At 46.0% G+C, this 14,885-nt stretch overlaps 1 protein-coding gene across 1 annotated transcript in view; it reads left to right on the top strand.

Annotated features, from left to right (window-relative positions):
- The window catches only part of LOC125882024 (piezo-type mechanosensitive ion channel component 2-like), an 87,431-nt gene that overhangs the window by 32,813 nt on the left and 39,733 nt on the right, over window positions 1-14,885 (top strand). Inside the window, 12 exon segments of the mRNA XM_049565647.1 lie at window positions 3,136-3,214; window positions 6,207-6,301; window positions 6,842-7,047; window positions 7,122-7,279; window positions 7,589-7,765; window positions 7,863-7,976; window positions 8,775-8,975; window positions 9,054-9,258; window positions 9,551-9,652; window positions 13,454-13,631; window positions 13,704-13,790; window positions 14,722-14,878. Of these exon segments, the coding sequence (XP_049421604.1) occupies window positions 3,136-3,214; window positions 6,207-6,301; window positions 6,842-7,047; window positions 7,122-7,279; window positions 7,589-7,765; window positions 7,863-7,976; window positions 8,775-8,975; window positions 9,054-9,258; window positions 9,551-9,652; window positions 13,454-13,631; window positions 13,704-13,790; window positions 14,722-14,878 (1,759 nt within the window).

Here is a 14,885-nt window from a genome sequence, read left to right as displayed (position 1 = left end):
CACACGTTTTCACAGGTACGCACAGGTACACAATGATAGTCACAGGTACTCACAGGTACACCCAGGTACACCCAGGTACTCACAGGTACCCACAGGTACTCACAGGTACTCACAGGTACACACAGGTACTCACACGTTTTCACAGGTACTCACAGGTACTCACAGGTACCCACAGATACACACAGGTACTCTTAGGTACTCACAGGTACACACAGGTACTCACATGTTTTCACAGATACACACAGGTACTCACAGGTACCCACAGGTACACACAGGTACTCACAGGTACACACAGGTACTCACAGGTACCCACAGATACACACAGGTACTCTTAGGTACTCACAGGTACACACAGGTACTCACATGTTTTCACAGATACACACAGGTACTCACAGGTACCCACAGGTACACACAGGTACACACAGGTACTCACAGGTACACACAGGTACTCACACGTTTTCACAGATACATACAGGTACTCACAGGTACCCACAGGTACTCACAGGTACTCACAGGTACACACAGGTACTCACATGTTTTCACAGATACACACAGGTACTCACAGGTACACACAGGTACTCACACGTTTTCACAGGTACTCACAGGTACTCACAGGTACCCACAGGTACTCACAGGTACACACAGGTACTCTTAGGTACTCACAGGTACACACAGGTACTCACATGTTTTCACAGATACACACAGGTACTCACAGGTACCCACAGGTACACACAGGTACTCACAGGTACACACAGGTACTCACGTTTTCACAGATACACACAGGTACTCACAGGTACCCACAGGTACTCACAGATACACACAGGTACTCACACGTTTTCACAGGTACTCACAGGTACTCACAGGTACCCACAGGTACACACAGGTACTCACAGGTACACACAGGTACTCACGTTTTCACAGATACACACAGGTACTCACAGGTACCCACAGGTACTCACAGGTACACACAGGTACACACAGGTGCTCACAGGTACTCACACGTTTTCACAGGTACTCACAGGTACTCACAGGTACCCACAGGTACTCACAGGTACACACAGGTACTTTTAGGTACTCACAGGTACACACAGGTACTCACATGTTTTCACAGATACACACAGGTACTCACAGGTACCCACAGGTACACACAGGTACTCACAGGTACACACAGGTACTCACGTTTTCACAGATACACACAGGTACTCACAGGTACCCACAGGTACTCACAGGTACACACAGGTACTCACACGTTTTCACAGGTACTCACAGGTACTCACAGGTACCCACAGGTACACACAGGTACTCACAGGTACACACAGGTACTCACGTTTTCACAGATACACACAGGTACTCACAGGTACCCACAGGTACTCACAGGTACACACAGGTGCTCACAGGTACTCACAAGTACACAGAGGTACTCACAGGTACACACAGGTACGCACTTGTACTGACATGTCTGCCTCTGCTGTCTCTATTGTCTCTGCTGCCTCTGTTTTGTGTGTTGCCTCTGCTGTTTTTCTGTCTCTGCTCTCTCTAATCTCTCTGTGTTCTCTAATATCTCTGTTGTCTCTAATGTCTCTGCTAGTTCTTTTGTTTCTTCTGTCTCTAGTATCTCTGTTGTCTGTAATGTCTTTGTTGTCTCTGCTAGTTCTTTTGTCTCTGCTGTCTCTAGTATATCTGCTTTCACTAATGTTTCTGCAGTCTCTAATGTCTCTGCTGGCTCTATTGTCTCTGTTGTCTTTAATGTTTCTGCAGTCTCTGCTGTCTCTGCTGGTTCTAATTGCTGTACTGTCTGTGTTGTGTCTGTTGCCTCTGCTGTCTATCTGTCTCCTCTGTCTCTTATGTCTCTGCTGTCTCTAATAAGTCTGCTGTCTCTGTTGTCTCTAATGTCTCTGTTGCCTCTAATGCCTCTGCTGGTTCTATTGCCTTTGTTGTCTCTAATGTCTCTGCTGTCTCTATTGTCTCTGCTTGTAATTTCTGAGCTGTCTCTGTTATGTCTGTTGCCTCTGCTGTCTGTCTCCTCTGTCTTGGATGTCTCTGGTGGTTCTATTGTCTCTGCTGTCTCTATTGTCTCTGCTGGTTCTAATGTCTGTGCTGTCTTTGTTGTGTCTGTTGCCTCTGCTGTCTATCTGACTCTTCTGTCTCTGCTGTCTCTAATGTCTCTGCTGATTCTATTGTCTTTGCTGTCTCTAATGTCTCTGCTGGTCCTATTGTCTCTGTTGTTTCTAATGTCTCTACTGTCTCAATTGTCTCTGCAGCTTCTTTTGTTTCTGCTGTCTCTATTGTCTCTGCTGGTTCTAATTTCTGTGCTGTCTCTGTTGTGTCTGTTGCCTCTGCTGTCTATCTGTCTCGAATGTCTCTGCTGTCTCAAATGTCTCTGGTGGTTCTATTGTCTCTGCTGGTTCTGTAGTCTCTGCTGGTTCTAATTTCTGTGCTGTCTCTGTTGTGTCTGTTGCCTCTGCTGTCTATCTGTCTCGAATGTCTCTGCTGTCTCTGGTGGTTCTATTGTCTCTGCTGTCTCTATTGTCTCTGCTGGTTCTAATTTCTGTGCTGTCTCTGTTGTGTCTGTTGCCTCTGCTGTCTATCTGTCTCTGCTGTCTCTGGTGGTTCTATTGTCTCTGCTGTCTCTATTGTCTCTGCTGGTTCTAATTTCTGTGCTGTCTCTGTTGTGTCTGTTGCCTCTGCTGTCCGTCTGTCTCTAATGTCCCTGCTGGTTCTAATGTCTCTGTTGTCTCTATTGTCTGCTGTCTCTGATGTCTCTGCTGTCTCTGCTGTCTCTAATGTCTCTGCTGGTTCTGTTGTCTCTAATGTCTCTTGTGTCTCTGTTGTTTCTTCTGTCTTTAATGTCTCTACTTCTCTGCTGTCTCTAATGTCTCTGATGGTTCTATTGTCTCTTCTGTTTCTAATGTCTCTGATGTCTTTGCTGTCTCCACTGTCTCTGCTGTCTCCAATGCCTCTGCTGTCTCTAATATCTCTGCTGGTTTTATTGTTTCTTTGGTCTCGAATGTCTCTACTGTCTTTGCTGTCTCTGCTGTTTCTAATGTCTCTGCAGTTGCTAATGTCGCTACTGTCTCTTCTGTCTCTAATGTCTCTGCTGTCTCTAATGTCTCTCCGGTGTCCTTGTGTCTCCAGATTGGAGGATGTTGGTTTGGAGAAGTTCTCAGTTCCCGTCCTCTTCACCAGGATCTTCATCCCTGCTGCGTTCCTCCTGGTACGTGTCAGACGTTCTGTAGAACCCAGCTGTTGAATGTGACCATGTTCTGTCTTCCTGTCCTTGCTTCCCCCGTCCTCCTTTTCTTCTGTGTGTCTATCCTCCTGTCCTCCCATCCTTCTTTCTTCCCGTCCTCCTGTCCTCCCATCCTTCTGTCCTCCTGTCCTCCCATCCTTCTGTGCTTCTGTCCTCCTGTCCTCTTGTCCTTCTGTGCTTCTGTTCTCCTGTGCTTCTGTCCTCCTGTCCTCTTGTCATTCTGTCCTCTTGTCCTGCTTCTGTCCTCCTGTCCTCCTCTCCTTCTGTCCTCCTGTCCTTCTGTCCCCCTATTCTTCTGTACTTCTGTGCTTCTGTCCTTCTGTTCTCCTGTCCTTCTGTGCTTCTGTCCTCCTGTCCTTCTGTGCTTCTGTTCTCCTGTGCTTCTGTCCTCCTGTCCTTCTGTCCTTCTGTGCTTCTGTCCTCCTGTCCTTCTGTGCTTCTCTCCTCCTGTCCTCCTGTCCTTCTGTGCTTCTGTCCTCCTGTCCTTCTGTGCTTCTGTTCTCCTGTGCTTCTTTCCTCCTGTCCTTCTGTCCTCTTGTCCTTCTGTGCTTCTGTCCTCCTGTCCTTCTGTGCTTGTCTCCTCCTGTCCTCATGTCCTCCTGTCCTTCTGTCCTCCTGTCCTTCTGTGCTTGTCTCCTCCTGTCCTCCTGTCCTCCTGTCCTTCTGTGCTTCTGTTCTCCTGTGCTTCTTTCCTCCTGTCCTTCTGTCCTCTTGTCCTTCTGTGCTTCTGTCCTCCTGTCCTTCTGTGCTTGTCTCCTCCTGTCCTCATGTCCTCCTGTCCTTCTGTGCTTCTGTCCTCTTGTCCTTCTGTGCTTCTGTCCTCCTGTCCTCATGTCCTCCTGTGCTTCTGTGCTTCTGTCCTCCTGTCCTTCTGTCCTCCTGTCCTTCTGTGCTTCTGTTCTCCTGTGCTTCTTTCCTCCTGTCCTTCTGTCCTCTTGTCCTTCTGTGCTTCTGTCCTCCTGTCCTTCTGTGCTTGTCTCCTCCTGTCCTCATGTCCTCCTGTCCTTCTGTGCTTCTGTCCTCCTGTCCTTCTGTCCTCCTGTCCTCCTGTCCTCCTGTCCTTCTGTTAGAGTTTAGATTCTCTGACCAGGCCCGTCACAGGGAGCCCCCCTCCCTCTGACGGGCCTGGTCAGATATGACGTTTTTTTTTTTGTTTTTTTTTAAAGCTATGATTTGATAATGTCATGTGCTATGATATGTATTGTAGCGACCCTGCAGTAGATGTTCTGTTATAATGTTCTGTGAGTTAATGGCATGTTTGGGATTGAATGAGGTGCGAGTGTGACGGGGATGAGGAGGGCTGTGTGAGTGCGACTGCTGGTGTGTGTATGAGCGAGCTGGAGGAGAGAGCGGGAGTGCACAGATGGAGTTACAGCTAAGCTGTTGTTTGTTGGTTGTTTTGACGTGGTTACGGCCAACAGTAACCTGTACTGTTCAGTAATAAACTGTGGTTTAATTGCCGTCATCCTTTCCACACGTCCTGGCGGACGCTACAGTATTATACAAAATAAAATTAAACCACACTTTGTATGACACATAAAGTTACAACAAACTTAGGGCCGAATTCACAAAGAATGAACTGCGGCCGCTAATAGCACCTTGAATTGCACTTCACTTGCACCCGCAGTTTGCTCCGTCTTAACGTCCTATTCACAAATTCACAATATTGCGCTAATGATATACCAGCGCAAACACGCCCACAAAGTTTGGCAGCTGAGTGCAGTTTGCCCCTGATTTGCCCCTGATTGCAATTAGCCACACATGGCAAAGTATAAATGCTGGCTTTGCACCAAGAACACCGTGGCAGAACAATGGCAGACTTTGTTTGGCAAAGTACTGAATACTGTATACCCTCATGTAGTGATGTCTGCTGGTGAGTCAGTCTAACAGTGTCGGATGGGTGGAGGCTGTGGATTTGACCAAGTCTGACCACTTTATCACTATTCCCTCTCACTTGGAGCTGTTTTTTCGTTATCTTTTGAATTTAATATGAATTATGGAACCGTTTTTGTTCACGTTTGTTTCCGCTTCAGAAATAAATTATTGAAAGTTGCTTTTGAAGCGCGTGACAGAAGTGCGTTTTGAGAGCGACCGCAGACTGTCACCTGTTCAACGCATCAATATCTTCGGATGCCATTAAAGTAATAAAGATTATAATAATAATGTCAAAATATTATTTACAGACTGATTTAACAGACGATCACTGCTGCCACCATCACTGGAAGGTCTGGGCGAGAGGCTTCCACAGAGGAGCGCCCAGTTTGCACCAGCTTTCTAAAGACGTTATTTACTTCACTCAAACTGCGTGTGGCTGTTAGCGCTGGTGTTAGTGAATAAGACATTGTTTATCAATGAGGCTCATTTGCATAAATATATATTATATTTTTGCGCCAAATATATGCATATTACCTCATTTAAATACGTGCAAATAACACCGGAGCACCGAGACGCAATCTGTTTGGCAGCGCAGTTAGTGGAGCATTTCACCCTCTGCACGTGCTTTGCGAATTAGATGGTATCTGTTTACTTTATTTTTACCGGTTTAGCGGCCGCAAAAGCCACGCAATCCTTTTGTGAATTCGGCCCTCAGTTACAATGTTGCAACACTGTGCATTGCGCACAGCCCTTCACCACCTGGATCCTAAAATAAACACCTGTTTTATTACATAATCATGCTTCCGTGTTGCGCCATTCATTAAGATCCTATGTTTCTGTCATTCAAATAACAAAACTTGTGGTTTAATACTAATAATAATAATAATTATGATTATAACAGCCAACTTATTGAAAAATGTCGGGTTTAAATCGGGCTCGGGCCCATAATTACAGTTAATTGGACGGGCCAGGCCGGTCCCGCACATAACGTGCACGGGCCCGATCTAAGCTCTAGCTTCTGTCCTCCTGTCCTCCTGTCCTCCTGTCCTTCTGATCGTTGTGTCCTGACGTGGTCCTGCAGGTGTGTATTGTACACCTGCACTACTTCCACCAGCCCTTCCTGCAGCTGACCGACCTGAAGACAGTGGTGGACACACACAACAGCACCATCACCAGGTAACACACACACACACACACACACACACACACACACACACACACACACACACACACACGCACACACGTATGCCAGTCCGCTGGGAGAACCTCCTCCACACACCTGGTCTTCCTCCTTCCAATCAGTGTCCACAAATCTGTCCGTCCATTTGTTGCTCTCAGACAACTGGACAGATCAAACACCCAAACCTGAAGGAGGCTTCCTCACCTGTGCTGACCTGTCTCTGTTCCTGTCTCTCTCTGTCTCTGTCTCTGTCTCTGTCTCTCTCTCTCTCTCTCTCTCTCTCTGTCTCTGTCTCTGTCTGTCTGTCTCTCTCTCTCTCTGTCTCTGTCTCTGTCTCTCTGTCTCTGTCTCTCTCTCTGTCTCTCTCTCTGTCTCTCTCTCTCTCTCTCTGTCTCTGTCTCTGTCTCTGTCTCTCTCTCTCTGTCTCTGTCTCTGTCTCTCTGTCTCTGTCTGTCTGTCTGTCTCTCTCTCTCTATGTCTTTCTCTGTCCCTGTCTCTGTCTGTCCCTGTCTCTGTCCCTGTCTCTGTCTCTTCAGGCTGGTCCACTCTGACGGCAGCCTGTTTGACCTGTCGTTGGGCGGAGCTCCTCAGCTCCTCCTGGAGGCGGAAAAGAGAGGAGGACAGAGGGACAGAGAGGAGGACACAGAGGAGAGGTGGATGAAAAAGGAGGAGGAGGAGGAGGACGAGGAGGAAGAGTACCCCTGTATGTTTGAGAGGGAAACCCTGTCTGACCACCTGAAAGGTAAACACCCTACATCACCATCATCATCATGAGTGTGATGCAGACAGCAGACTCCTTGTTTCTCATGTCCTCAGTCCTCGTCTCCTGGAGACTGGTGGTGGATCGTCTCTCTGTCCTGTTCCTGCGTCTCCTCCTCAATGTGCAGCGCCTGCAGCACCTCCTCTGGTGGCTCTTGGAACTGCACATCATCAAGATCGTGTCCTCCTACATCATCTGGGTCTCGGTGAAGGAGGTCAGACTGTCCGTCCCTCTGTCTCAAATGCCCCTGACCTGTCCCTGTGTCTCACCTGTCACTGAGCTGTCCCTCTGTCTCACCTGTCTGTGACCTGTCCCTCTGTCTCACCTGTCTCTGACCTGTCTGTGTCTGTGCAGGTGTCTGTCTTTAACCTGTCTGTCTTTCTGTCTCACCTGTCTCTGACGTGTTCCCTGTCTCACCTCTCTGTGACCTGTCCCTCTGTCTCACCTGCTCCTAACAGTGTCTCACCTGTCCCTGACCTGTCCCTCTGTCTCACCTGTCTCTGACCTGTCTGTCTCTGTGCAGGTGTGTGTCTTTAACCTGCTGTTCGTGCTGTGTGTGGCCGTGGCTCTGCCCTGCAGGGCGTGGCGCCCCCTGCTGTCAGGAGTCTGTACAGTTTGGACCTGTGTGGTGACCGTCTGTAAAATGTTGTACCAACTCAACGTCGTCCAGCCAATGAGATACTCGTCCAACTGTACCACGGTAACCATGGCAACAACATCATACCTCATGTCTCTGTGTCCAAACGGTCCACACAACCTCATAACCTTGTCACACCTGTCTGCCTGTCTGTCTGTAGCCAGGTAACTCCAGTATCGACTTGTCTCGCTCTGTTCTGTACTCTGGTCCAGTTGACCCTGCCCAGTGGGTGGGGCTTCGAAAGACAGAAGGAAAACTGCTCGACTACCTGCGGGTGAGTCCTGACATCACAGCTCCGACCACTTAGCATCATGCTAACCTGTTTCCACAGTATAACCTGATGATGTTAGCTCTGATCACTTAGCATAACGCTAACGTGTTTCTACAGTATAACCTGATTGTGTTAGCTCTGATCACTTAGCATAATGCTAACCTGTTTCTAAAGTATAACCTGATGATGTTAGCTCTTGTCAATTAGCATCATGCTAACCTGTTTCTTCAGTATAACCTGATTGTGTTAGCTATGATCACTTAGCATAACGCTAACCTGTTTCTACAGTATAACCTGATGATGTTAGCTCTGATCACTTAGCATCATGCTAATGTGTTTCTGCAGTATAACCTGATTGTGTTAGCTATGATCACTTAGCATAACGCTAACCTGTTTCTACAGTATAACCTGATGATGTTAGCTCTGATCACTTAGCATCATGCTAATGTGTTTCTGCAGTATAACCTGATGATGTTAGCTCTTATCAATTAGCATCATGCTAACCTGTTTCTTCAGTATAACCTGATTGTGTTAGCTCTTATCAATTAGCATCATGCTAACCTGTTTCTACAGTATAACCTGATGATGTTAGCTCTGATCACTTAGCATCATGCTAACCTGTTTCTTCAGTATAACCTGATTGTGTTAGCTATGATCACTTAGCATCATGCTAACCTGTTTCTACAGTATAACCTGATGATGTTAGCTATGATCACTTAGCATCATGCTAACGTGTTTCTACAGTATAACCTGATGATGTTAGCTCTGATCACTTTGCATAACGCTAACCTGTTTCTACAGTATAACCTGATGATGTTAGCACTGCTAGCCTTCGAGGTGACAGTGTACAGACACCAGGAACTCTACCGTCTCCGTCGCAACGAAGTCCCGCCCCCCACAAGAACACTGTTTCATGACATCACCAGGCGTCACCTTGACGACAGCGTGCTCAGCTGCATTAAGTACTTCCTCAACTACTTCTTCTACAAGTTCGGACTGGAGGTGAGATGCACAGTCATTAGCATAGCAACAACTTAACCTTTTCCTGTTTACAATCATTTTCACGCTCCTCCTCCTCAGACGTGTTTTCTGTTGGCCGTGAACGTGATTGGTCAGCGGATGGATCTGTTTGCTGTAGGCCACGCCTTTGGCCTCATCAGCGTCCTTTCACGTCGCAGCAGGAGGCACATCGCCTCAGTGTGGCCCAAGTATTGCTACTTCCTGTCGGGGCTGATGTGTTTCCAGTACCTGCTCTGTATCGGACTCCCTCCTGCTACCTGCACAGGTACGACCTTAACGAGGTCATTAAACCTCAGATATAAGCTCCGCCCCGTCAGAACGTAGACACGTATTTTCTGTCTTTTGTCCACACAAACAGTTTTACGTGAGTAAAATGGAGATTTTTTTTAAAATGTGTGAGGACATGTGAACTAAAGTCTCTGGAAAACGATGATGTCATCGTGAACATGTGTTTGTTTTAGTGTGGACGCAGATTTTTAGTAAAATGTTTTTGTGGGCAGAAAAAATCGTGTCGACAGGACGTAAACGACTTTCAATAAATACCTGTGGTGTTTCAGATTATCCCTGGAGACCTCCGTCCTCTAACGTGGACTCCAACGTGGTGAAGTGGCTCTTCCTCCCTGATCACCTGACACCACCAAACCCACTCTTCCTCCTCTGTAAGACCCTCCTCTTCCTCCTTTTTCTCCTCCTCCTCCTCCTCCCCCTCCTCCTCTTCCTCCTCGTTGTTTGACATAAGGGTTACTTTAAAAGTAATCAAAGTACTTTACTGCGTTACTTTTTAAATTTATATACTTTATACTTTATTAATCCCACTGAGGGGAAATTCAATTTTTTCACACTAAAGAAGTAACCAGTTACTTTACTGCATTACTCCCTGAGTAAAGTACCTCAAGTACTTTTAAAATACTTCCACCGTTACTCCCTGAGAAAAGTAACTCTAGCACTTCCCTCACAAAGTACTTTTGAGTATTCTACATTTCCCATTGGGCAATGGACCACAGGGAGCTAAGCCTACTTTTTTTTGTCTCCAAAATTAAAGTTATGGACCACTTGCCCTTCACTGAGATCCAGTTCTCCCATCACTCACCTTTTTATCCACTCCTGTTGTCTTCATAAAGTTAACACATTGCATTGTCATTTCAAACTCAACATTTCCTGATTTTCCTTCAAATTAAAAGCCCCTTATAACCTCGGCTGAGAGAATCCCTCCATTTTCTAAATAGGCTTTCACTGTGAAACATTTGTAGGAACTTGTTGTGGAGGAAATTGTAGCTTGAATGTTTGCGTACAGTACTTCAAATGTAGCTCCTGCCATCTGCTGACGCTTTTAGGTGACTCCAACAACATGTCGGCTGGCACATGAACACACAGTGACTCAAATAATAGTGAAAGTAATAAAAATAGGACAAGAATAACCCGATGACATCACGCACGCCATGAAAGACGACCGGGGATAATTGGTGAGTACCATCTTGTAGTGTGTCATGTCTATCGGCCAAGTCACGGCACGAGTTTATGACTCCTCCTGTAATGTGACATAGTGAATTTCAGAACGGGCAGAAAAGTTGTGTAGTGTGAACCAGGCATAATGCAAGTCCTCCTGAGTCTGAGCTGTCTGTCAGCGAGTCCTCCACCTTTTTTTAGACTCAACGGTAGACAACGGCAGCATTTCTTCTACCACGTAGCGAGCCACATGACTTTTTTCGGACTGATAGGTTTAACGTTATCTCCGTTATTAGAACCAAAAGCCAGTTGTTGCTGTTTCGGAGCTGAAGGACCAGCGTTCAGGAAAAACTCCCCAAAAAACCCTTTAACTGGGGAAAAAAACGGTAGAAACCTCAGGGAGAGCAACTGAGGAGGGATCCCTCTTCCAGGACGGACAGACGTGCAATAGATGTCATACAGAACAGATCAACATGATAAATTAACAGTAATCCACATGACACAATGAGACAGAGAGAGAGAGAGAGAGAGAGAGAGAGAGAGAGAGAGAGAGAGAGAGATGCAGGTAATGACAGTAGCTTACAACAACATTATTGAAAGTAATAATATTATAGTTATAGTTCTGGCTACTGTGGTACAATATGTTGAAAGTATATATTAATATCTGGCAGTATACATGTGTGACAATAGTCATATGTGTATAATAACAGTAGAAGTATGACTAATGACTAATGATGGCAGCAGCAGCAGGAGGCATCTGGCAGGACCACGGCAGCAGCACAACCACACACGTCACGCTGTCCAGGCACCGCTGTGATATGAGTTAACCTGAGAGACAGTGGAGCAACGTCTCCAAAAGAAGTCTCAGTACTGTATCATAGGCAGCTGGACTTGTTTGAGTTTCTAGAAGACATTTCGCCTCTCATGGAGAGGCTTATTCAGTTCTCTGGATGATTGAGAATCTTCAACATATTTCCAGAACAGATCTGAGAAGTACTGGACCTGTTTCTGACCCACCTCTGTGATAAGAACTGTAAGGACTGAATGTGCGCTGAATGCCTTCAGCGTGAACTGAATGTGTGATTTGATTTGGGTCAGGGGGAGTGTGTGCTTCTTGTAGATCAAGTTCTGTACCAGTGAAACTTGTTCTCCTTCACTCGACGTCATCTACAGATGATCCTTCAGAGTGCAGGAACAGAGATGTCTGTATCCAGGGACAAGGCCATCTCCAGATCTCAAAGCACGTCAGTAAGGCTTCATGCCTCGTCACTTTGCTTCCGTTACTCTTGACTTTGACGAGACCAAGGTAGTTTAAATTGACCTGGTTAAAGGGTTCCAAATCAGGTGTGATGTCGATTAGAGGGTTGACTGCAGCACCATGCCAACACCGCAGAGTACACGATGATGATGATTCTGTATTTCTCTCTGAGTTTGGACAACATCTGGTTTCTTCTTCTAAGGTGTGAATGTGGTTCAGGTGTGGTGTGGAGACGTAGTTGTCACTGATCAGAATGACCTGATGTTCGGCCAGTCAGCTTCCAACTCTCAGGATTCAGTCTGGAGGACAGGGTCCAGTTTGTAGATCCTACTGCTGCTGTCACTGTTGAAGCATCGCCCAGTCCGTATCAGGCTGCATCAGGAAGTCTGGGTCTGTCAGTCAACATCCTTCCCCAAGGAGAGTCTCAGGTCTCATACCTCCCAATGCAGCATCTGCAGGGTTGAGCGCAGTTTTTTATGTGACATGATTGTTTTTTGTCGAATACAGAAACTCCTCAAGTGTCATCCGGGATGTATTTGGAGACAGAGGTGCTGTCCACTCAGAAGACAGAGTCTGTGATGATAAGCTCAAGCTGTCTTTTCAAAGAGGACAGCAGCAGCAACCGTCAGCCTTGAGACTGTCACTGCTTTCAAGGATCCAGAAACAGGAACGTTTTGCAAGATGGCACCCCCAGTGCGGACACCTGTTACAGCAGCTCCTACTCACCGCTGAGCTTCTTTCAATTTCTTTTTCATTTAACTTTCTTATTTGGAGTTTTTTTTTTTCAGTTAGCTAGCTGGACGGATTCCAGCTCATCAGACATGACAGGACAGCGGACGGCGGTAAGAGGAAAGGAGGAGGGCTGGCTGTGTTTGTGAATGACAGATGGTGTAACTCTGGGCGCATCACTATCAAGGAACAGCATTGCTGCAGGGACATTGAGCTGCTGGCTGTTGGCATGAGACCATATTATCTACCCAGGGAGTTTTCTCATGTCATTATGGTAGCAGTGTATGTCCCCTTGTCTGCAAAGGCTGAGTCTGCTTGTGACGTTCTCCACTCTGTTACAAGTAGGCTGCAGACACAGCACCCTCAGGCCCTCCTTCTGATCTCTGGGGACTTCAACCACGCCTGTCCATCCACCACCCTGCCCACCTTCACCCAGTATGTTTCCTGCCACACCAGAGACAATAAAACACTGGATTTATTTTATGCGAACACCAAGGAGGCATACCACTCATCCCCCCTGCCCCCCCGGGAAGAGCTTATCACAACCTGGTTCATCTTCTGCCTGTCTACAGACTCATTATTATTATTATTATTATTATTATTATTTTATTATTATTATTGTTATTTATCACAGTTTCTTGTATTTTTGTACTTATTTTGCATACCTAGTTTTTTAAGTTTTAAGTTTTTAAGTTTAAATTTTGAAATCTTTAATCTGACTCTTTCCCCTTGACTGCTGTAACACTGGAATTTCTCAATTATGGGATCAATAAAGATGTATCTTATCTTATCTTAAACGTGTACACTGCCATGACACAGCTTCCCCTTTCTGGGGTAGAACTGCCAACTTGTAATCGGAGGTTCGGCCCATGTGTTTGTTGACATCATGGTCATGGTGAAAGAATTGCTCTTGATGATCGTATCTTTTCTGGCTGTCATGGATGAGGATGTTTTTAATATACAGGAAGACACGTCCATCCCATGATCTCCTATCATCATCTTTATATTGTGTCTCCTGATCTTTCAGATGACTTCATGCTCCTCCTTGGGGCGTCTCTGCAGCTGCAGGTGTTTGAGGAGGAGCTTCATTCGTCGGTACAGATCCTCGCAGGAGACAACTGTGAGCTGGACGAGGATGAAGGACAAGTCGCTGATCCAATCAGACAGCTTCGTCTCAACACAGGCCCTGACTTCATGTTGTGCAGGTAAACACTGTCCACTGTCCACCCGTCCGTCTGTCTTTTTAGCTGTCTGACCTCTGTCATCCATGTGTGCAGGTCTTACCTGGACATGATGAAGATCATCATCTTCAGCTACATGTTCTGGTTCGTCCTCACCATCATCTTCATAACCGGGACAACCAGGTGAGTGGGCGAGATTAGACCCTGCGATCTTTGTAAAAATGGAAATTCAAGATTAAAACTCTAAAACTCCAGAAATAAAAAAAAAAAGAAAATTGAATTCATCCCAAAATTCCAATCAACGCATAAAAACTGAAATTTTTGAAGAACCCAAAATGATCAAGAAAAAAAAAACATAACGTTTGTAAGATGGTAGATGGACTGTACATGTACAGCTCTTTTCTCATCTGACCACTCACAGCACTTTTATACTGTTAAATTCACACATTCACACACTGGTGGCCGAGGCTGCCATACAAGGAGCCACCTGCTGCTCAGTTACCATTCACACACACACACACATTGCTGATCTTTGATTAGTGGACGACCCACTCTACCGCTGAGCCACAGCCGCCACAAAACACCAGACTACATCTGAAATATGATGAAAACCTGAAACCTGGAGATTTAATCTGAAGATTTATCCAACCAGATGATGAAATTATTTTGTTTTGTCTTCCTGTTCCAACATCTGTATCTTGCACATGTTTCCTGATGTTGTGTTTCTACTTCCTATTTCAGGATCTGTATCTTGCACATGTTTCCTGATGTTGTGTTTCTACTTCCTATTTCAGGATCTGTATCTTGCACGTTTCCTGATTTCATGTTTCTACTTCCTGTTCCAGGATCTGTATCTTCCATGTGTTTCCTGATGTTGTGTTTCTACTTCCTGTTCCAACATCTGTATCTTCCATGTGTTTCCTGATGTTGTGTTTCTACTTCCTGTTCCAACATCTGTATCTTCCATGTGTTTCCTGATGTTGTGTTTCTACTTCCTGTTCCAACATCTGTATCTTCCACATGTGTTTCCTGATGTCAAGTCACTACTCCCTGTTCCAGGATGGGTATCGTCCTTACAGGTTACCAGGTGACGTGTTTGTACCTGCTGTTTCAGGATCAGTATCTTCTGTATGGGTTACCTCGTGGCATGTTTCTACTTCCTGTTGGTGGGCGGAGACTTGCTGCTGAAACCAGTCAAATCCATCCTGGTGTACTGGGACTGTTTGATTGGCTATAACGTGTTTGTCATCACCATGAAGAACATTCTGTCGGTAAGAT

This window comes from Epinephelus fuscoguttatus, linkage group LG21 (genome assembly GCF_011397635.1).
Source record: "Epinephelus fuscoguttatus linkage group LG21, E.fuscoguttatus.final_Chr_v1".
Taxonomy (NCBI): domain Eukaryota; kingdom Metazoa; phylum Chordata; class Actinopteri; order Perciformes; family Serranidae; genus Epinephelus; species Epinephelus fuscoguttatus.
The sequence above is the reverse complement of the archived record's forward strand: the minus strand, read 5'-3'. Positions and strand labels throughout refer to the sequence as shown.